The 22,918-nt window shown below is 35.1% G+C and overlaps 2 protein-coding genes and 1 pseudogene across 3 annotated transcripts; 2 read left to right on the top strand and 1 right to left on the bottom strand.

Annotated features, from left to right (window-relative positions):
* Positions 1-4,092: 4,092 nt before the first annotated feature.
* On the bottom strand, positions 4,093-16,057 carry LOC107766094 (uncharacterized). 2 transcript variants are annotated; one of them, XM_016584820.2, is made up of 14 exons: positions 15,920-16,057; positions 15,487-15,796; positions 12,490-12,581; positions 12,362-12,381; positions 11,135-11,411; positions 10,955-11,050; positions 10,761-10,876; positions 10,591-10,671; positions 9,040-9,163; positions 7,442-7,491; positions 6,725-6,815; positions 5,463-5,498; positions 5,242-5,339; positions 4,093-4,526 (listed from the first exon to the last, which is right to left on the bottom strand). In XM_016584820.2, exons 2-14 carry the CDS (start codon positions 15,792-15,794, stop codon positions 4,410-4,412), a joined length of 1,506 nt encoding a protein of 501 aa, XP_016440306.1. In that variant the 5' UTR covers positions 15,795-15,796; positions 15,920-16,057; the 3' UTR covers positions 4,093-4,409. The 2 variants fall into 2 exon arrangements, with proteins under 2 accessions (XP_016440306.1, XP_016440307.1); XM_016584821.2 differs by lacking the exon at positions 15,920-16,057 and having other exon boundaries at positions 15,487-15,897.
* Positions 16,058-17,654: 1,597 nt separating this feature from the next.
* On the top strand, positions 17,655-19,512 carry LOC107766097 (2-methylene-furan-3-one reductase-like). The gene is made up of 2 exons (XM_075256801.1): positions 17,655-17,869; positions 18,256-19,512. Exons 1-2 carry the CDS (start codon positions 17,711-17,713, stop codon positions 18,757-18,759), a joined length of 663 nt encoding a protein of 220 aa, XP_075112902.1. The 5' UTR covers positions 17,655-17,710; the 3' UTR covers positions 18,760-19,512.
* LOC107766096 (cytochrome P450 704C1-like) lies at positions 19,188-21,991 on the top strand (annotated as a pseudogene).
* The last annotated feature ends 927 nt before the right edge of the window (positions 21,992-22,918 follow it).

Here is a 22,918-nt window from a genome sequence, read left to right on the forward strand (position 1 = left end):
ACCATTATGCATCCTTTAAAATTGCAATCGTGCTAATTTACTTAATCAGAAACAAAAGAAAATGGCAAAAATTTGAGAAAAAAGATAAATAAGAATCAAAGTCCATGTTCCTATACTATAAGAAATGCAAAAGATACTTAATAAAATACAAACATAGACGATAGAAGAATTTGATTAAGCCATAAGGAAATAGTTTCCTTACCACTTACCATGTGAATAGAAGAAAGGAAAGATATAATTTAGTAAGGAAAAAAGAAAAGGGAAATATACAATTTATAAGGGAGTCCTATACTATGAAAAATAAAAATAAAAAGATCACTTATTAAGTATGAATGAAGGCAATAAAGGAATTTGATGAAGCCATATTTCTATCAAATACATGTAAACTAAATATATAAACAAAGAAACATTTCATCCATGAGAAATGAAGTCGCTTACGAGTTCTTGTTTGCATTTTCTCGAGCCATGGTTTTGTATTAGTGAAGCAAATGTGGGTGATTGATATTGCTTTCACTTTAAAAAGTTACAAATTAAGAAGAATTGTCGGCTGATAAATTACATTCATTTAATAGAGAGCAATTTATAACATTAAACAATAGAGGGTTATCATACATGGATAAAATGAGGGGACACAACGAATATGAAAGTAGTCTAAACAGGGCATTAATATGCATTAGTTGTTCAATCTAAGAAACAGTTGGTTTTCTGAATTAAAAGGCGAATTATTAGGAGGTGTCTTCTGGATTGTTTAGGAGGTCTATAGCATAAATGTCGATTGATGCTTGATATTTCTGGTTAAAGCCAAAAATTTATGGCTTAGTACTTGTATAGTATGCTTATCATTTTTAAATTTCAAATAACGCAACATCATGATCCATTACATAATACAGATACCGTTGTCTGCTCTATATTCGACTAAAAAGACCTTTTTTGGCGTCATGCAAATTGACTTCGCGTGGCACCGAAAAGAACAATAGAAGTCATAATGATATGAAAGATTAACCTTAAGCTACATTTCTTGATTCAAAGAAGAGACTTAGACTTTTAGAGGCTATTATTCCCGTATTAATAGCCGGCAAAATACATAAGTTGTCACCCGAATTATGACCCAAATTTCGATTACACACTTTTTGGGAACGAATATTACTTTACACACCCAACCTTTCCAAAGTGTATCTAAGACACACCATTTTTTTCTTAACCAGTTTTTCAGAATATGTGCAATATCACACACCAATCAAACAGTGACATGTGTCATTTAAAAAAAATTAAAATTACAATTATACCCCTCATCTTCCTCATCTAAACTACCATGGCCATCTTCCTCCTCTCTCACCATCAAACACCAGAGCTTCTTCCTCCATCTTTTACTTAATAACAAAGCCACCATTAACTAACAAAAATCACCAGAAAATACACTCAAAACTCCATCTTTTCCGCTGAAATTGAATCAAAATTTTTTAGCCCAGATCCAACTCATTTTTCATTTCACTTCTGTAAAAGTTCGACCGCCATTAACTGTCATCGCCACAAGTCAACTATTTAAAAAATCATCCATTAATAAAATTAAAGAATGTACAAAATCTTGAGCTAAGCTTTAATAGTTGGAAAAAATTTCGAAAAATTCTCGCTTCCTAAAATTTAACTTCGCCATGGGTAAAGCTCAAGTTAAGCTTCTCTACAACGAGAAGAGATATAAGAAATCGTGGTATATCTATTTCAGAAGAAGGAGATCGGGTGGTGGAGCTCAAGGAGTAGCTATGGCAGAATTTTAAAAAAGGAAGAAGATGACTCAATTTAAAATTTTAAAAAACTAAAAAAAAAATTGACATCTGACACCAAATTCTTTTGTTCACGCGACTCATTTGTTGGGAAAAACACGCATTATCCACGTGGGCAAAGCAGTGTGTATTAGATACACTTTAGAAAGGTTGGGTGTGTAAAGTAATATTCGTTCCTAAAAAGTGTGTAAAGGGATTTGGGTCATAGTTCGGGGGTAATTTATGTATTTTGCCTTTTTCTTGTATTGATAGCTTCTCTGCCATTGTACATTATACATTATTCACAAGAAAAAAGTAGCCAAAAAGACCTAGATGTTACGTTGAACTTATCAGTTAAGATAAAAGGCATGTGTGACTATATATGTGATTCAACTTAATCTTACATTGTCAACCCGATAAATAGTAAAAGGAGTTATCACTATCTAATCAATAGTGTACTCTAGCAACTATTCAAAACCGTAATGTCCACCTCTTATAAAAGATAAAAGGCACATGCAAAAAGGAAATATAAAAAATGATATTAAGTGCTGGAATATAAGAAAACTTAGGTAGCATACCTCATAACAAAGACAAAGTACGTACATGGAACTCATAGTACATTCGTTAGGAACTTTCTCTGTAAAATTTCAATCAAATAGATACAAACGCCTTAAGTCCCTCGGCTTACTCATTTTCTCAAAACTTAACGGGCTCGTCAACGAAAATAGCTTTCCTCATGATAGCATCCCTTTATAGCCATTCAGGTTTCATTTCAGTTACAATTGTTTATTTACACAGATATTTAATATGCAGTTACACAATCATTAGGTCAGTTACAGACCTTTGGGCTTATTCGATAAAAATAATAAATGTTGTTATCCAGGTATTAATTATTTGACGAAGAGAAAAGAACTAATACATTAAATGCATTTGGACAAATTTGTTCTGTAAAAACAAAACGGCTTGGAGATATATTGTAACCGAAAGATGTGTACTTAACAAAAGAAAAATGGGAAATAAGTGGAAAATGTCAAAAAAAATGAGAAAAAAGATAAATAGCAATCCTAGTCTAAGAGATATGCCAAGTTAGCATTTGTTTTCCCTCTTTTACATATATATATATATATATATATATATATATATATATATATATATATATATAAATTAGGAACGTCGCTAACATAAACGTTATCTAATGCAATACAATCTAACAAGAATTATACAAAATCTAAAGTAAATTACAAGAATCATATTTGCCTTCATATAATGCAATTTAAATTAGCTCTTAAATATGACCTTATTTTGTTTGAACAACTAAATTTATGAGATCATAATTTATTTAAGTTTTGTTAGTACATGTCACTTAAATGATAAATTCATATAATTCAGCTTTATCTTGCATAAACTGAGACGTTCATCGCTATTGTCATTGATTTATCTTACAAACAGAGCAAATATACCAAATTTAAGATTCTCTGCTAATAAAGAATATTTTCTAATTTGTAAATATATATATAGAGAGAGAGAGAGAGAATTGACACCTTGTTAGTGCCATTTTAAGTGTCCTAGTTGGTACAGTAAATACTATTTCTGGCATAAAAATCAGAAAATTAAACGAAGTAGTTTTCATCAAATAACTAGTCCAAAAAAAAGCTCGTCCTATAGAGTAAGGAAGGAAATGAACATGGAAATCATTCATACGTTGTAGATTAAAATCGCTTTCCTTTGGTCAAACTCAAGTTGCTACTATACGAAGTACTTATATCTACGAGCTATCACGAACTTTCGTCCACCCAATAATACTAACAAAATTACTTCTCAAATAATTTGGCCAAACAAAAACTGCTATTATCCGAAGTATTTACCTTATAACTTACTTTGGCAAACGTACTTGTGCAACTAAGAATCTTTTGGCTAAGCTTCTTTTTGGCAAAAAGTACTTTTATTGGCCAAAAATTAAGGTGTTTAGCCAAGCTTTTGAAAATAAAAAAAGTACTTTTGAGGAGAAGCAGATACAGTTTTGGAGAATCAGAAAAAAATAACTTATCTCCAAAAACACTTTTTTGAGAAGCATTTTTGAGAAAAATACACTTAGAAGTAGTTTTTTAAAGTTTGGCCAAACACTAATTGCTGCTCAGAGTGCTTTTCAAACTAATTAACCAAACACAAATTGCTTCTCACCAAAAGCACTTTTGAGAAAAACACTTTTGAAAAAAACACTTCTCAAAATAAGCGATTTTTGCGGCTTGGTCAAACGTGCTATTTTTGTAGCTTCTCTCCAAAAGCAGCTTATATGGATAAGGGTTTGCCTATCTCTCTTCCCTTAAGAGGATTTTATTTATAAATAAATAAAAAGTGTTATTTAGGGATTGCTAAGAACGTCATCCACTATTACAGTGTATTCAACAGTCAGCTCCTATACAAACATCTAGACACAAGGGGAAACCAGAAAACACGTGTATCACACGTCCTGATCATCTATACATGCTTCCCTGGAAAATATCCAAATTTTGAATAATATTCTATTCAAGTTCTTAAATATGTACAGATGCAGTCAGAAACTGACCTGCCTAAAAAACAAATATCATCTGTTGGCTTGTCATAAACTTTTGTTTTAGCTTACTTCAGATTGCGCAAACATTCAGGAGTTTAGTTTGCACCAAACTCTTGGTTCCACCGTTCAAGTTCCTCCCACTTGCTCTTTTGCAGACTAGGCCTAATCACTGTCATGGCCTTTTGGAAATCTCCATATCTTAAACCCCTTACCTGCAAAATCAGAACACCAACTTTGGATGAGTCAATATCCACAATTTTATGGTGATCCGTGAAGTAGAATATCCACGATTTATTCATCATCTACACGCCACGAAAATAGACTTGCTTCCAATCAAAGAGCTTTATATAATTTCAATCCTCGGAAATAGAACCAGACAAATTATGTAATTACAAAGGAAACCTAGAGATGTAAATCTGCTATTTCCAAACTGTCCTAACTACTCCAAGTCACTAAGCTTTTAAGTATGTCCTGCAATCCAATTTCAGATAGTGCATCCAAAGGTGTATAACTAACTCAAACTAACATCTAAAACAAATGACATCAACCTTTCGGGTTCCGAGGAAACAATTAGGAGTATGAATACTCCCGCCGTACTATATCTGACAAGGTTGATTGAGCAGAGAGCTAAATTTCAAACGAATTTAATTCTTGAAAATCTTATAAGCTTTACAAACTTCAGTAAAAACTGTCAAACATTTTGAGATAGCCCAAAATGAGAAGTTTATCCACACAATGGAGACAGGGATGGAGTACTTGAAGTTGAAATTGGAAGAGTAGTCTTCCAATTTCAACTTCATAGAAAAACACAAGGTATCTTTGGAGTAACATTTCAGCAATATGCTTTTAGTGCATGTAGAAACGTTAACTACTACAGGCAAACAAATTCAAGAGCTAGCACTGTAAACTCCAGAGAAAAATTACCACCTGATCTGCATCGACTCTGAGAATGTTAGCACCAAGCTCTCTGATTGGCATCATTGCGGCCTCCTCGCACAAGGCTTGAAGATCACTTCCAGAATACCCTGTGAGAAAGTAGGTTTCAGATTGAATTTCCCATGAGAAACAAAAGATACTGATAAAGATTCTTAAGAAACAGATGTTCAGTTCAAAAATTTGCTAATGGAAAGAACTTTTAGCATTTTTACCTTCTGTGTCTCTCACTAGTCGATCTAGATCTCCACCTATCATCCAATAAACAAAACTGAGTTAGCTAACATTGCAATATGCAATTAAACTAAGTAAGAACTAGGCCTCATATTTCACAAAAATTAAAAATTAAAAAAAAAAATAATCTCTCCTAATACAATTAGAAGTCCTTCAAACAATTTTATTTGATCCTATGTCATCCTCAAAAGATTGTATAAGAACAAATAGTTCGAGTGTACAACAAATGAGTAGGATTATCAGTAAGCTTAAAAACCTTTATCAACTGAAGCTACATAAGAAAGATAAACCTTTATCAACTGAAGCTACAGAAAGATAAGTCTAGAATGCACATTGGACTTTATTGATATCATAATATATAATCAAACACACAGCGGACAAACTTGTATTACGAACTCGAAGAACAAAAAATGAAGCATGTTTATTTTTCAAGCAACAATTGCAAGGATGCTTTATATGCTTCATATAAAGAGGAATATTGAGAAATGGCCTTGGACTTCCCACTAAAATTGATGTGAACCGAAGAGAGACCTCTCCCACTCCCATGAAGAGAAAAAACAAAAAAGTTGGGAGGGCCAGGGGAAGCGTGGTTGGCCTTAAGCCAGCAGTGACTGCGCAAGATTTTTGTCAAAGCACGGACAACTTAAACCAGTGATAAAATATGGGACACAAACACCATTACTTTAAAAACTCTAGACTGCAATTATCTTGCTTTCCTGCACATAACTAAACTAGACATGTTCAATCATAATAGACTTTCACTGAGCTTCTATAAAAGGATGCAAATCATCATTACTTTCCTACCATCCCAAGTTTGAATCAGACAAATTTTCCAAGATCTTCGGAGATTTCCTTTTTTCTTTTGTTTAAATGCTTTTAAGATGTTTACTTAAGTTCTTTTTTTTCTAAGAAGTGGAATAGAAAAACCCAGTTGAAGTGTAATGATCATACTTCTGCAGACTGTAATGCATTGTATGTTTCTATGCATTTGACATTTGGTTAAGAATTTGCATATCATGCATGCATTTTAGATTTCATCCACATTTCACATCTCAAATTGTAAATCGTCTTATGTAATACATTGATCAACTTCGTTAAAAACTTTGGTGGGGGGGGGGGGGGGGGGAGAGCCTATGACTATTAAATTCCTCATTTTAAGTGGGAACTGTAAGTTATGGTCTACAAACAGACAGTGAGCCAACAACAAGAATAACATCGTTCTAGTTGTCAAATGCAATCTCACCAGGCAAGGAAAATGCTTTTCCCTTTAGTCTGTGTTTCAGAAGTTGTCTTCTAACATTAGCATCAGGTAAAGGAATATATATTCTTTTGACCTGTTCCATAGAGTAACAAGCATATTAGGAAGAAAACAGTCTTACAGCTATTTATAATAATTTTTTGATAATGAGCTATCTACGATCACAGACAAGGAACAACATTCACCCTTCAAATAAAAATAAGGGACAACTTCTGAAGCAATTTGCAACTTGACATTTAGTTTTCTCTACTTTCTTATTATAAGCTGCTGGTCAGATTCATATAATTTCACTTTATCTTCTAGAGTCAAAGATTATTTTAGTAATGTGGCACTCGTATTCCCTCAGTCCACACTTGAATTTCCATGTAAGATGCCGCAAGGATATCAAATTACGAACTGAAAATGTTAATTGCTGGTGTTAATTGGGTTTTTTTCTAATGACTTGTGAATAAAGAAGAATGGCTTATGTAACTTTTTACACTAGACTTATGTACATTTTGTCAAGGAAAAACTCAAAACATATTGCTGTGATGTATAGGTGTATACCCTTTATCTGCATGTCCATTAATTTGTCCTAATATCCACTCAACCTATCAGACCAAAAAATAAAAAATATAACACACGTCTTTAAGCGAGCCAACTATGAAATTGCAACTATGTTCTCAAAGACGAACTGCATTCTGATCAAGTGCCAGCACTTACCAATCTCCTTAGAACAGCATCATCCAACTCCTGTGGCTTATTCGTTGCACCTGCATCAGCATAGGCAGACTGCTCAGACACAATAGATAGAGAATAAAACGACCAGAAAAAGCAACTTCTGTAGACTGATAACATATTCTCAAAGATCTCAGAACAACTCCAGATTGATCAGTGAGTCACTGAAATTTCAGATGGCCCATGATTATTGATCTGTGAGTCACTGAAATATAAGAGGGCCCATCTAGAGTCACTACATCAGGGTCAGTTTGACATTGGCAGACAAAAGTTCCAGAATTCAAACAACAACAACAAAAAATCCAGTATAATCCCACATAGCGGGGTCTGGGGAGGGTAGTGCGTACGCAGACCTTACCCCTATCTTGTGGAGATAGAGCCTTTCCTTGGTACATGTTGAACACTAAAACTTCACATCTTTGTAGTGTTAGGCAAATGCACGGTGTCTCGAACATTCTAAGGTTATTAGATTCTTTATCTTTTCTGCCGGTTTGGCTATGTAAATTATGAGCTTAAGCATATTAGGTCACGACGTTCTTTTTTTTTTTAAATCTTTCTCTGATAGTGTATTCTCATTTTATTTTCCGAAAAGGGTCATATTAACCCCTCCACTATTGGATATTGTTTAAAAATTACCCTCTGTTATACTATTCGGTCAAATTAAACCCTACCGACGTAGTATTAGTTAGATTTACCCCTCAGCCGTTAAGAAATCCGACCCATGGATTAAATTGACACGTGCAAGGCCATAAACACACTTTAAATACCCGGTTCATTTAACTAAACCCAACCCTAAAAAGAACTCGTTAACCAAGCAAGGGCGTATCTGGGGGGGGGGGTCCATGGGGCACGTGAACCCATGCTCCCCTCCCTAAATCATGTATGATGTTATATTTTTTCAAAATATTTAAATGTATGTATGTGAACCCATGCTCAAAGTATTATATAATGTCATGGTTATTAGGTGTATCTCTCTAACTGAGATTGTGAGTTCAAATCCTATGTCAATCTTGTTATTTTTTCCTTTTTTTTCTAGAACTCGACGCCCACGGGGATGGGCGTATCTAGTGTCACTTTTTGGATAGTAATGTACTTTTTCTTTTTATTTCTTTAATTGTTTGATTTATTCTTTCAATATTTTCACACATTAACATTCCTATTCTTCTTTTGTCGCTGTAAATCTTATATGATTAAACAAAATATATATTTTAAAACTAGTAACATCGTATGATGTAGTGTATAGTCAATGAGTTCAACTGATCCCAATATTTTCAACGTGCAAATAGACAAATATGTAAGAAAATTACTCTTTATAAAGAAAAAATTAATTTCGGATTTATATTCCAAAAGCGTAATGGGTGCGCAATAATAAGAACTAAATGTTGAATCCATAAAATTTATATTCTGGATCCACTTCTTCTTAATAGTGCACCCATCCTGCCAAAATTCTGGATCCGCCTCTGTAACCAAGGATCCAGGATACTACACCCAGAAAACACAAAGCCCTGAGCATCAATTAGCAGGACCAGCTACTGAGAGAGACACCATAACTAAGAGAAGTACAGAAACAGCATGAAGCTTACCAATTACAATTACCAGGTCATCAGAATTTGATGTCACCCCATCAAACTGAACTAGAAACTCTGATTTCAGCCTTCTGCTTGCTTCATTCTCATTGGTAGTTCTAGTTGACATAACGCTATCTATCTGTTAACCAAAAAAATAGCCTGAAGGTAAGATTTGCTACCAATAAGCAACAAATGTTCGTTTAGATGTCTTTAACAATGAAAGACACAAGTGGCAGACGTGTACTTTATTAGCAACAAAGTCTAAATAAATATAATAATACTCCCTTCGTTCCAATTTATGTGAACATGCTTGACTTGGCACGGAGTTTAAGAAAGAAAGAAGAATTTTGAAACTTATGGTCTTAAGACTACAAAATCGGGTCATTAAGGGTAACATAGGAAGTTTAAAGTTAAATTATTTCTAAACATAGAAAGATGTCATTTTTTTCTGGAACAGACTGAAAAGGAAAGAGTGTCACATAAAACGGAACAGCAGGAGTACTAACTATTTTTTCTTTTGGACTTTATCAAAAAAAAAACTATTTTTTCTTTTGGATAAGTGAAAAGAAAATACATGCAGTGTTTACCAAAGTATCTACAAGAACCAAATTTTAGACTTCATTTAGAAGAATTAAAACAAAGTCATATAACACAAATATCTAGGACGCAAACTAAAATGCCAATCAGTTAGAGGTAAACAAACAATCTATACAAAGCTAATAGTTTGCGTTACTTTCCAAAATTGCATAGCAAACATTGCAGATCATACAGAGGTCCATCCATGACTTGACCAAGAAAGCTTCACTTTCACCTAACTGACAGATGTGCCAAGAGAGTAAAGGCAGTGTTTTAAATCATCATCAAACATGATGTTGCTTGCCCGTAAACTAGTTAGCTAATCTCAAAGGCCTTGAAGTAGGTTAAAAAAAAGAAGAAGAAGGTGCATTTGTCCAACTCGTTAAGGAATCAAGCAAAAGCATGACATGGAATGGCAAGCGAACCTGCTCTTCTTAAGTTCTTTTTTCTATATTCTAATATATGTTTGCACGTCAAAGCAATGGTAAGAGTTGCCGCCATGTGACCAAGAGGTCAAGGTTTCAAACCGTACAAAGAGCCCCTTGCAGAAATGCAAGGTAAGACTTCTTACAATAGGCCCAATGTGCTCTAGCCCTTCTATGGACCCTGCATATAGAAGAAGCTTCATACCAAGCTGCCTTTTTTGCTAGTAAAACGGAGTTGGAAATAGTCCGGGTTCACCTCTTATCAGTCCGAAGCAATTTTCACTGATACAACTCTCTACTTTTTTCTGTTTAATCTGTCCCCCACCCACCCACCCACCAAAGAAAGTCTGCCTTTGATGGAAGAGGAATATAAGTTTTTTTTGAAATGGGAAAGGGATATAAGTTTTCTAATTTCCTTATTTGTTTAATAGGTAAAAATAATTGATAAAGACTCTCTTTATAGGTATTTTTCATGTTCATTAAATGAAGGCCTAGCAGGAAAAACATTGAATAAGTATAATAGCTGAGGCATCAATCGATATAATAATTGCTGATAATGTCTTACCTCATCCATGAAAATTACAGATGGCTTCCTGGAAATGGCAACCATGAAAAGTGTCTTGACAAGCTTTTCACCCTCTCCAACCTGTCATAACAATATAAGAACGTGAAGCTCAGAATATCAAATGATGCAAAACAAACTCAATCAAAGGCACAAACAAAAGAGACACACACCCACTTTGATGTTAGCGAAGAAGCAGACACATTGAAAAATGTTGCCTCCGACTCTGAAGCTACTGCTTTGGCAAGCATGGTTTTTCCAGTACCCGGTGGTCCAAAAAGAAGTAGACCTGTCATACCATAACATCAACCTTGCCAGAATCAAGTTCCTAGGGTTTTGTAATGGTAATCACATATAGAAGCAATACCTCTAGCAGGCCTTCTTAAGCCAGTGAAGAGGTCCTTTCTTTTGGTTGGTAGAATTACCATCTCTAAGAGAGCTTGCTTTGCCTTTTCAAGTCCAGCTGCAGGAAAACCCAATTCAAGAATAAACAATTTTACAAATCACTACATAGGGGTAGGAGGCACAAGAAAGGATGGCTTCTCACCAATATCTTCCCATTTAACAGAAGGGCTTCTATCCACAATTACAGAATTTATCATGTCAACCAACTTTGGATCATACCCATTAGCAGATTCCTGTGAAGGTTTGTGGCTTGATATGCTATTAATAGGAACCCTCGCAACAGAGCTGTCTTTTCCGGAATTAGGAACCCTCATAACAGAGCTGCCTCTCCCAGAACTAGGCGCAGTTCGAGATTCTCCTTTTCGAGCAGATGAACTTGATTGTGAAACAGCCAGCCTTTGGGTTTGAGGTGCTGAAATCTGGGGACAACATGCCAAAATCCATTATGATCACATGATACCCACTTTGTAACTAACATCTCAGAAATTCACTACATGCCCAATTCTGGATTCATTCAGAAGTATGCCACTGTGGGAGTAGGGGTAACATGAATGATGAACCAGACCCAGCATCGTGACAAATGGCTAGCTCAGCTCGTGAAACTTTCTATGATGACAGTTTCAAAAACATTTGACGCCCATGTTCAGAGTTTAATGATTGATTTGAACTTTCCATTTCAAACAGTGTTGTCAAAAGCTCATTTAAGGCGCGCTTACGCCCTGAAGCTAAAAAAAGCTGAAGGAGGGGGCTTTGCATTGCTTAAGCTGCAGTTCAGTGATGGTAAGGCACTAAGTCGTACGCCTTATAGGCCATGCTTTCTATGTTGAATGGAGCGGTACTAAACAATAAAATATAATCTGCAAAGAGATATAATAATTGTTAAGGAAAACATTTATGAATGAATTTGTTACTTTTTTCTTGCTTAACGAATATATTTTTATTTTTATTCATTGCGCCTTTTTTTTACTAATGCCCACACTTTAAATGCACTTTGTGCTTAAAGCCCCAATAGACTTAGAGCGCTATTTAAAGCTTTTCACCTTTGATAACACTAATTTAAAATAAATTACTTTCTTTTCTTTCTTATCCATGGGTCTTTTAGTCTTCTCCGTTCAATAATAGTTGATTCCTTCATAAGCAAAGTGTCGAGCTAAGCGCAAGCCTTCTAAATCAAGCTTGTCCAAGCTCTAGCTATTCAAATAGCGTTAAATCGAGGCGAACTTGTGGAGTTATTAGGATGTATCATCACGACGAGATAGGAAGGAGACTTGCAATTCCATTGGATGGAAAAGATGTAGTATTTGTTAGCTTAAAATGAACATCTGAAATCGTCTACTCAACATAACAAATTTCATACAGCAGTTCATACCTTGACTGCAGATGTGCCACCTGAAATGGGAGTGGGCAAAGGGAAGCAAGAAATAGTACTTAGTTACTCTCCCTGCTGGTTAAGATAAGATTAGAAACTCAATGCAATAAGGAATAGGATTTTCGAACCTGCCCGTCGACTTAGAGTCTGAAGTCTCTCTGAAACTTGAGACTTCCATTTTGTTAGCTTTTGACGATATGATTTCACTTTCTCTTGTTCACTGTTTAAAAACCACAAGAGGGCGGCCCAATTACACCATAATCCATCAGATGGCCAAGAAAATCAGATATGCCAGAAACGGATGATTTATTTCCATGCATTTCTTTAATCGTAAAATTTTCTTTACATTTTACTAAGTATATTGAAACAAACCAGCCCAGTTTTCATCCTATGTACCTACTGCTGTCGACGTATCACACCAAACATCTAACTTTGCATCAGAAATCAACTAAATAACTCTACTACAGAAATAAAAGAGACAGAAAAGTGTTAAAACACAAGAATCCAGTCAACACAGACAATTGCAAAATGTGGTGTTCAATGAATTAGCATTCTGTACATGTGAATAACGCTGAATTGCACATAATTAGAAGTAATTCCCAAAGACTCTGTGGCTAAAAAGTAAAAAAGATATATCGAAGTAGTTCTGATGATTCAATAATCTTATTACTTCAATCCGAAGTTCTTAGTTACTTCGACTGGATGAGTCCTAGCGAGGGAATAATTAAGTCATAACTCATTGGTTGATTGTATCATTAACCATTTCTTTTTTTGGTACGAGGAACTTATCATGAATCCACTGATTTCTGTCGCTTCCGTTATTGCTGCTGGATTGGCCGTAGGGCTTGCTTCTATTGGACCCGGAGTTGGTCAAGGGACTGCTGCGGGTCAAGCTGTAGAGGGTATCGCGAGACAGCCTGAGGCAGGGGGAAAAATACGAGGTACGCTATTGCTTAGTCTAGCTTTTATGGAAGCTTTAACAATTTATGGACTGGTTGTAGCATTAGCACTTTTATTTGCGAATCCTTTTGTTTAATCTTAGCTTAGAAATATGAAAAATAAATACATTTTTCATATTTTATTGCCTTCGACTTGTCGTTTGCTTTTTCAAATTCTATCAAGATTTCCCTCCTCCAATTCTTTATTCTTTGAGAAAAGAACCTACGGGAAGGGCTGATTTGCGGATGAGGAATTAGCATACTGACTCGCTTTCATCCTTCCCGTTCATAGACCAAGGGAAACTCTTTTTAGTAAATGTTAGTGTTCCAATAACCAATAAAAGGGCTAGTTCATTAGTTCATAATTTATAACTAACTCGAATATTTTTTATTTTTTGACTCAATTTCAGAAAAAATAAAAGAATAAATAAAAAGAGGGGCGAAGTGCTACAAAAAGAACTCTGTTCGATTTTTTAGTCTATCTATAAGAGGAGATCATATGAAAAACGTAACCGATTCTTTCGTTTCTTTGGGCCACTGGCCATCTGCCGGGAGTTTCGGGTTTAATACCGATATTTTAGCAACAAATCCAATAAATGTAAGTGCAGTGCTTGGTGTATTGATTTTTTTTGGAAAGGGAGCGTGTGCGAGTTGTTTATTTCAAGAATAGGCTGGACCACCCAGTTGTACCCTTTTTCGTTATAACTAGGAAAGAGAGGTGCATGATCTCGCGAATTACTTCTGAATAAATTCAGAAATTATATGTAAGAACCATAGCATTTCGCGATTCATTGGTAAATCGATTTTGATTCTCTATTAACCAATAATGTGGAACTATTAACATGGTTAAAACAAACTGTTTGAAGTCTAGACGCAGCATGGTACTCTTTCTACCACTATGTTAGTATAGAGGTGGTTTCAAAATAAATATTTTATCGATATAGGATACTCATATTGATAAAATGATTTGAACCGCTTATTGTAAATTGTAAAAACGGGGATTTTACCCCCTTTATCTAATGCTGAATCGACGACCTATTCTAAGTAAGAAGAGCTTTTTGGATTTGAAAAAAAAAAAAGAAACAACTTTGCTGACAATTACATATTTTTTATTTTGTCAGAAGAGTCCTCTGAATATTTTGGTCTTACATTAGTTTCGATATCTTTTTGGAATATGAACAAAGAAGAGAAGATAGGCTCATTACATTCATATAAAAAAAGATATGAGAATGTACCTTAAGTAATTGAGCGTGAGAGCCAAATGAATCGAAAGATTCATGTTTGGTTCGGGAAGGGATTATGGAATTTTGGAAAGGAATGGAAAAATAATCTACTTTCATTAAGTGATTTATTAGATAATCGAAAACAGAGGATCTTGAATACTATTCGAAATTCAGAAGAACTGTGTGGAGGGGCTATTGAACTAAAGGAGAATCAGAAATTACAACTAACTACATAAAACTCACATTAAGAAGTAGTAAAGAGCAGTGTTAGTTTGAGTTAAAGACAAGAAGCCAACACACACAAGAAACAACACACTTGTCATGGATCTCCAGGTTATCCTCGATACTAAAGCAAAGCTATGGTTGAAAATGTAGTTGCACAATGCATGTATCTCTCTATTTTGCCTCACTGAAGCGTAACAGCTGAAAAGGAACATGATAATTACACATCACAAGTTACATTTTAGTCAGCTAAAAAACAGTTCTACAGGTGAAAGAGATTGCACGTCATTCCTTCTTCAGAAGTCCTAGCTCAACCAAATTATCAACCAATCAAGCACCTCCATCCCAAACTAGTCGGATTTGATTATATAATCTTCTATAGCATTCCGTTCAACCACTGAGCATTGGATTAATTTTATCTTCCATAACACCATCACATAAGCAAATTAACACAGCAATAAGCTGTACTCATTCAATTTAAACATGTTTAAGCAAACAATGACCTATCATATCCTCTGCTCTCAACTTGAACCATACATGTATGCGCGTGGTTGAACAATTTCCTTTTCTTTTTTTTTTTTAACAAAAATCACATTTTTCTAGAAAGTTCGAACTCAGCGTCACATTAAAATAGTGGCTGCAGTAGCACTAAGCCTCCAATAAATCTAATCAAACAATAGCATGCATAAATACACCAAAAAATTCAAACTTGAATGTAATTGAAAAAGAAAAAATTGAATACCTAGAAGTAATATACGAAGGAACCGGAGTAGAAATTCCTTCGGCGAGTATTTTCTGAGCATTTTGGTAATGGGAAATTGCATCATCAGCCAATCCCCATTCTTCAGCCCTAACGGCTTTGTCGATCTCTTCTTTGGCCAAATCAAAGTAGCCTTTCAGCTTATACGCCGCCCGTTCGTTGCCGGTGGCAACGCCGTCCATCGTCCGATCGGCGGAGTTTAGGTTACGATCGTTCTGAGGCGAAGACGATGATGGAGTGTCGGAAAAGATCGAGCTTAGGGTTTCAGCCAGATCTTTGAGAAAACTCATATCTGAGAAATTTGTATTAATGGAGAATTGGAAAATTTAGCATGTTAAGGCCCTGTTTGGTATGATGTAAAAAAATATTCTTGAAAATATTGTGAATATTAAGGGATGATTAATGGAGAACGTACCATTTTCATATTTGACTTTTAAGAGATTCTGTTTGTAGCTTGAAAATCAAGTTCCCACTAGACTCTTCTTCGCAAGCATTCTTTTTCTTGTGAAGAGAAGAAGCTCCAGCTCTTTATTTTTTCCAATTTCTCAAGATGTGCGAAATTTTTTAATATAAATAATTTTTTTATGTACATCTTTTTATATTATTAAATTAATCTACTATATTTATTCCAATGATTTACCATCAACCTATCGCAATTTTGCTTACTTTGTTTTGCAAAGATCATGTATCCCATGATTTTACTAATCCATGAAAAATTGTGAAGTGATTTTACTGCTCAACGTAATTAGGATTAATTTAATATAGTTACTCGTTCTTTAAAATATAGAAAAATGCTAATCAAATCATCGAAAAACACATGACCCAAGCTTAGAGCCAATTGGTAAAACTAAATGAAACACGTCTGTAAGGACTAAAATTCGCTCCTGAAAAATAATAATCACAAGAAATATAGCGACAAATATTATATTCAATTTCAAGTGATTGGGTTACAATCTCTAAAATATCTCTAAATCTAAAGAGATGTAGTCCTCTGATTCTTCTTCTCACGGATGATGGTTCAAGAGCTTGAAAGCTTGACTTTGAACTTGACGGATTTCAGATTTGTAGTACGTCATGAACAATTTGAAGCTCTTCACGAACCAGGATTTGATGTTGGGTTATCACGAACGGAAGATTTGAAGCGACGACGATTGCAGATATGGATGAAGACCTGGATGTTATTCTTCAGAGTTTCTTTAGTCTTTCCTTCTGCTTACTTGCTTGTTTCTTAGCCTTCTACTTTGACCCCTTTATATATGTGTGGGGTGGAGTAGTCTCCAAGAAAATCCTAGTGGATTATTGGGCTTGAGGATTATGGGCCGACCCATTTAATAGAAGACCAATTGACGGGCTAGCCCAATAAAATATTGGACTTTTATTTAAATCAATTAAATTAGATTTAAATAATTGACCCGATCATACTAGCTCATAATATTTACTTTGACTAGTATATATTTAATTTATGATAAAATCCAAATTTCTTATGAATTTAAATTTAGTAAAATTTTAATTGTCTACAACGTCATATGGATTTGTTACTGTCAAGAATTTGCATAGTTACCTGGGGGTCGTTTTCTTTCTTTTCAATATTTTCTTTTCAAGAAAACAATTTCTGGAGCAACTCTAAGTTTCAAGAATCAGTAGCCTCAGTTATTCATGCATAGAAACAAAAGAAATCACCCTCAAACCTGTAGCCCCTTAAGTGGAACTCACTGTCGTGTATTACAATGGATAACTAACTTCTCAATTTACCAATTAGTCCTATGATCATGTTTTAACAAATAAAGACATTAACTGTATCTCCTGAAAATTTATATGTCATTTTGATTTGTTCTATTGAAAGGGAGCCTTGGCGTAACTGGTAAAGTTGTTGTCATGTGACCGGGAGGTCACGAGTTCGAGCCACGAAAACAGCCTCTTGCAGAAATAAGACTGCGTATATTATAGACCCTTGTGGTCCGGCCAACCCTTCCCCGGACCCCGCATAGCCGGAGTTTAATGCACCGGGTGCACCGGGCTGCCCTTTGATTTTGATTTGTTCTATTCCCCTGGTTTCTTGCATCGCATCCTTATCCTTTCCTCCTCTTTGATCAGCATTTATATCCTTTGCCTTGAATTTCCTCTTGTCAAGTCTACTTGAACTGCAAAGATGAAGTTTTTGATTGGAGAACAAAACCATGTGAAGAGACAGTTGCAAAAGGTTTGGATGTATGAAGAGTATGGTCCTAAAGAAGTACTCAAACTAGAAGACTTCCCAATTCCTTGTCCTCAACATGATCAACTACTTGTTCAAGTCAAAGCTGCAGCCTTGAATCCCATTGATTTCAAGTTCCGCCAACGACCCGTTGTCCCTTTAGATTTTCCTGTGAGTATATACTTTTACTTATTATCACAAGCACAAGAATCATTCCCTCCAGCCTTAAAATAGCTTGAGAGGACCATCACTTGCATGCGCCACGACTCTTTTGACTTTTCATCCAAAAACTACATGTGTATAAGAGCCTTTAGACAGCTAGAGGCGGTTCCAGAATATAAACTTGATCGGTTCCTTTTATGTTCTTACCACTGAATCCATTGCACTTTTAAAATTATATGTCCATAATTTATTATTTATTGAAATTTAGGGATTCTTCACAATATTTACGTAAGTTTTGCGGAAAAAATGTTGGATTCAGTTGAACTTATAGAACACATATTGCGTTCAACCTCTGTTGACAACATATCATAATGAATATCAGGATGTTTGTGCAGTTTGTTCCAGGTTGTGACATGGCAGGTATTGTGGTGGGGAAAGGAGATTCTGTATCAAGATTTGATATAGGTGATGAGGTTTATGGGAACATTCAAAATTTCACCACTGATAAAATAAAGCAGTTGGGAACATTAGCAGAGTTTATTGTAGTTGAGGAGGAATTAGTGGCAAGGAAGCCAAAAAATGTTTCATTTGAGGAAGCAGCAAGCTTGCCTGTGGCATTTCAAACTGCAATTGAAGGCTTCAAAACAGCAGGTTTTAAGAAGGGGCAGAGTGTTTTTATAGTTGGAGGTGCTGGTGGTGTTGGATCTTTGGTTATTCAACTGGCCAAGCAATTTTATGGAGCTTCTTTTGTTACAGCAACTACTAGTACTACCAAAGTGGAGTTCGTCAAAAGTTTGGGAGCTGACAAAGTTGTTGACTATACAAAAACTAGATATGAAGACATTAAGGAGAAATATGACCTTGTCTATGACACCATAGGTAACTTCTTCTTTTTTTAAGAGGGGAAACCCGCAGCCGCTACAATCTCTGTCACAGTCTCTGCCCTTCGGGTGAGCACTTTATGCGCACTGGGTAAACCTCCCATGTATAATAGCCTGCAAACCACACAGGGGATGTAAACCGCACTAGGCAAGCCCTATGCGACAGGCTCAACCCAGAAAGCATTGAGGGGGGATTCGATCCCAGGTCATCCGTATAGATGACCACCCTCCAAACCTGGGCAACCTCGAAGGGTTACAATAGGTAACTTTTGTTCATGTTCTTTTTTTCCATTTCAACTATCTTCTACTAATGTTTTTTCTACGTGCAGTTTTTTCTCATCAAAATTATAAACTTGTTATTAGGTGACTCCAAGAATTCCTATGTGGTGGCCAAAGAAGAAGCACCAATAATTGACATAACATGGCCTCCTTCAAATCCTAGAGCAATGCATTCAAACTTGACAGTATGTGGAGAAGTTTTTGAGAAGATTGAACCATATCTAGAGAATGGAAAGCTAAAGGCAACAATTGATCCTGCAAGTCCATTTCACTTCTATGAAGTTATCGAGGCGTTTAGTTACTTAGAAACTGGAAGAGCCAGAGGAAAAGTAGTGATCTCTCCCTTTCCCTCGACACATGAGGATGAATTCTTGTAATGCCAATGGCCTATCTGGAAACTCCAATAAGCCTTGAACAAAATAATCAGCAAAAAATGAGTTAATTCCAAGCAACTTCTTAATGTGATTACCATGTGATGAATGTAATGACTATTTCTAATGCCAATAAAACTATAAATATAGTACACCCTGTAGGATTGCAGTACTTTAATTCTTTAAGTCTTAATTTGAGATTATATAATGAAATAACATTCTTTAAGGTCAATAAACTATAAATATAATGAAGATTCATTAAGTTTTAATTTGAGATTATTCGATTGTTGGGAGTGCTAGACATGAAACATTTGCATCTTCTAAAGTATGGAATCTCTTTCAATCTATCATAATTATGAATATATTTTCCGCTTTTGAAAGATTGATAAGGAGGAATTATACTCTTTAGGTTTATGTTGGAGAGCAAGAAGAGTCCAGAGAAAATGACCGATCAGCATCTCATAGATTTTTTATTCAATCTATAGTTCTTGCTCGAGAGTAAAGATCGTATATATTGCTAATATTGTTTCATGGTCTTTTACATGTTTCGCGAGAATCCGTTTATCCAAGAAAAGGTTGTAAAGAAAACAAAGAAGTCATCCATAAACATGAAGGGATATGGCAAAAATGTGGAAGATCAAGTACTATAGAAGTACCCTTTGTGAAAAAAATAATCTTCGGGCGACATCGACAGAAACTTTGATGAGCTATGGCCTGCGGTCCCAGTGGTACAATTTCAGTCCAAGTAACTTCAACTTTTCATAATGGAAACCAAATTACTCTATTGTTGTTTTCCATGGATAATATTCTTCAGAGCTCCATGATCTTCACAACAGCCACCATTCTCTCACTTGTTTTTTGTGGGTTCATAGTTCATATTCTGACCAGAAAACTACTAGGGAAACATGGCAAAAAGAGATTAATTATACCATCCAATTGGTGGCACCGTTTTCGATCAGCTTACATGACTGATCTAGCATACAAGCACAGGACTTAGAGATTAATTTGTTCTTCCAGGAATGAGATTTATACTGCTGACCCTGCTAACGTTGAGTACATTCTCAAAATCAACTTTCACAATTATGGCAAGGTACACCATTTTCTTAAAATCCAAAAAAAAAAAACCTTTTTTATGTTGGGACTTTATTTTATTTTATTCAGTAATTTAATTTTGTATATAGGAGAAATACCCATACCGAGTACAACTGATGATTCGGAGTTTCGTTTTCGTCGTACTATTTATGTTATAATATCATCACCAACTTTAGTTAATAGTAGCATAATTCAAGTTGTTAGCATCCAATTGTATTCAACAACTTATACAATATAGGGCTATATGAGAGTTTAAAAGTCACCTTGCTTAGATCTGTCTACCTATAGGTTCTCAATTATTTACACTACATAATTAAGGTTTTCAGTGAGAATGTTCATGTTAAGTCGCCGCAATAAGTGTCGTTGTTTTGAGTAGCGACATTAGCATATCTGTTCTGTTTAGTCGCCGCAAAAGCTAATAACAAAACAAACTAGCTTTTGTGGCGATAAAGCTCGCCACAAAATATCGCCACTGAAAACCGTTTGGGTATTTCATCCATAGCAGTTCATTGAGTTCTTTTTCCCCTATATCAAACACCCTTTCCTATCTATTGACGGAAAGATATTCATCAAATACTGGAATTTTCTCTTTTTCGTGGATTTTTATCTGGAGATTCTTTTGACCTTTTCTCCCTTGTAACTGTAATTGTATCTCGATTCCTGTATAAACATATACCCCTGAATTTGCAATCGTCTACGATACATGATGGTATAATTCTTCGGGGATGGTATAACTACAGCAATCTAAAGCACCTGTTAGGGGATGGGATATTCACAGTTGATGGTGATAAGTGGAGGGAACAGAGGAAACTATCGAGCTCAACAAGGGTTCTGAGGGATTTCAGTAGTGTGGTCTTCAGGAAAAATGAGGCAAAGCTTGCCAACATTTTGTTTGAAGTTAAAAGTTCAGACAAGATGGTTGATATGTTGATATCTTTTGGAAGATTAAAAGAGCTCTCAATATATATAGGATCAGAAGCCAAGTTACCGGATAATATAAGAACTATTGATGCGTTTGTTTATAAGCTGATCCCCAGAAAAAACGAGCAGATGAGTAAACCAGAAGCTAATTTATCTGTAGGTGAACCACTTATTAGCTTCTACTTTTTTTAAAAGAAAATGTAGATGCTTAAAACCTTATACCTTTTGCCAGTTGCAGCGGAAGAAAGAAGACATTTTGTCAAGGTTTCTGCAATTACCTGGAGCAGATCCAAGGTACATTTGCGTGACATTATATTAAACTTAATTATAGCAGGCAAAGATACAACATGCAGCAACCATCCTTTCTTGGGTTATATATATATATATATATATATATATATATATATATATATATGCTTTGCAAGTACCCTCAAGTACAGGAGAAAGTAGCTCAAGAGATTAAAGAAGCAGTAACTGAGAAACAAGATGCAACAGATATAATGGATTTTGCTGCCAATTTGAGTGAAGGCACCTTTGAAAAGATGCAATATCTTCATGCAGCTTTGGCAGAGACTCTTAGGCTCTAACCTCCACTTCTCTACATTATCATACTGCAGTTTCTCTGCTGTGTTATTACGTTACTTTGATTTCAGGTTGAGTGATGACAAGAAGACTGTGTCAACTACAGGACACTGATTAATCTTCACATCGACGGCGGACTTCATGTTCGTGTCTTTCACAGATAAGGCCATTAGAAGGGGTTTCCATAAATATGTACAGAACACTACTGTATTGGTCCAATGATACCCTTACTTCAACTTTGCTCTGTGTTTTTATCGCGTGTTGGATTGGGTTTTGCGTTGATATACCCACTCCCTGCTCTTCCCCAACCCCTTCTTATAAGAAAACTAGTGAATTATAAGATACAATCATAGATTGAAATGATCTTTTCTGGAAATGCAGTTGGGATAGAAGAGATAAATAATTTCTTATATATACATACATAAATTAATTCCAGAGTTGGTTAAATCATCAATAAATATTTTCAGTGATATCCGTAGTGCGATTCTATACTTCAAGCAGCATACATACTGTTGCACTTGGTTATGAGGGCATTCCTCAAACAATATATGTAAAGCTGATATGTAACCAAATTAAATTAGCTCTTTTGTTTCTAAAAAGTGAAAAGAAAGTTTCAATAAAAATTGTAATATTATTTTCAGAAATAATAATAATACATTCCTCTATTTTATGTTTTATGCATACTAGTTTTAGTGTACGTGCGTTGCGCGTGTGTTTCGCGTCAATCAGTATAAAGTATATAAAAAAAAAATATTGTATACATTGAAACAATATCTTCTTAACATACAAAGATGATGAATATAGTTGAATTAGTTATATAATATTTATAATTATAATATCTTGTGAAATAAGAAATAAATATGTCATGTTGTTGTATCTCGTCTAACATCTCTTTGGAATACAAGTAATACAAATTTCGACTATCAATTAGA

The sequence above is a fragment of the Nicotiana tabacum genome, chromosome 7 (genome assembly GCF_000715075.1).
Source record: "Nicotiana tabacum cultivar K326 chromosome 7, ASM71507v2, whole genome shotgun sequence".
NCBI classification, from domain to species: domain Eukaryota; kingdom Viridiplantae; phylum Streptophyta; class Magnoliopsida; order Solanales; family Solanaceae; genus Nicotiana; species Nicotiana tabacum.

Bases quoted from the DNA above. Each gene is read 5' to 3' on its own strand.
- LOC107766094 (XM_016584820.2), bottom strand. From the start codon at position 15,794: ATGAGTTTTCTCAAAGATCTGGCTGAAACCCTAAGCTCGATCTTTTCC. The intron at 10,877-10,954 runs GTATTGCTTCTA...ATGGTATGACAG, and splicing joins CTTAAGAAGGCCTGCTAGAG to GTCTACTTCTTTTTGGACCA. The intron at 5,340-5,462 runs GTAAAAATGCTA...ACTTTCTCACAG, and splicing joins ACTAGTGAGAGACACAGAAG to GGTATTCTGGAAGTGATCTT.
- LOC107766097 (XM_075256801.1), top strand. From the start codon at position 17,711: ATGTATGAAGAGTATGGTCCTAAAGAAGTACTCAAACTAGAAGACTTC. The intron at 17,870-18,255 runs GTGAGTATATAC...ATGTTTGTGCAG, and splicing joins TTGTCCCTTTAGATTTTCCT to TTTGTTCCAGGTTGTGACAT.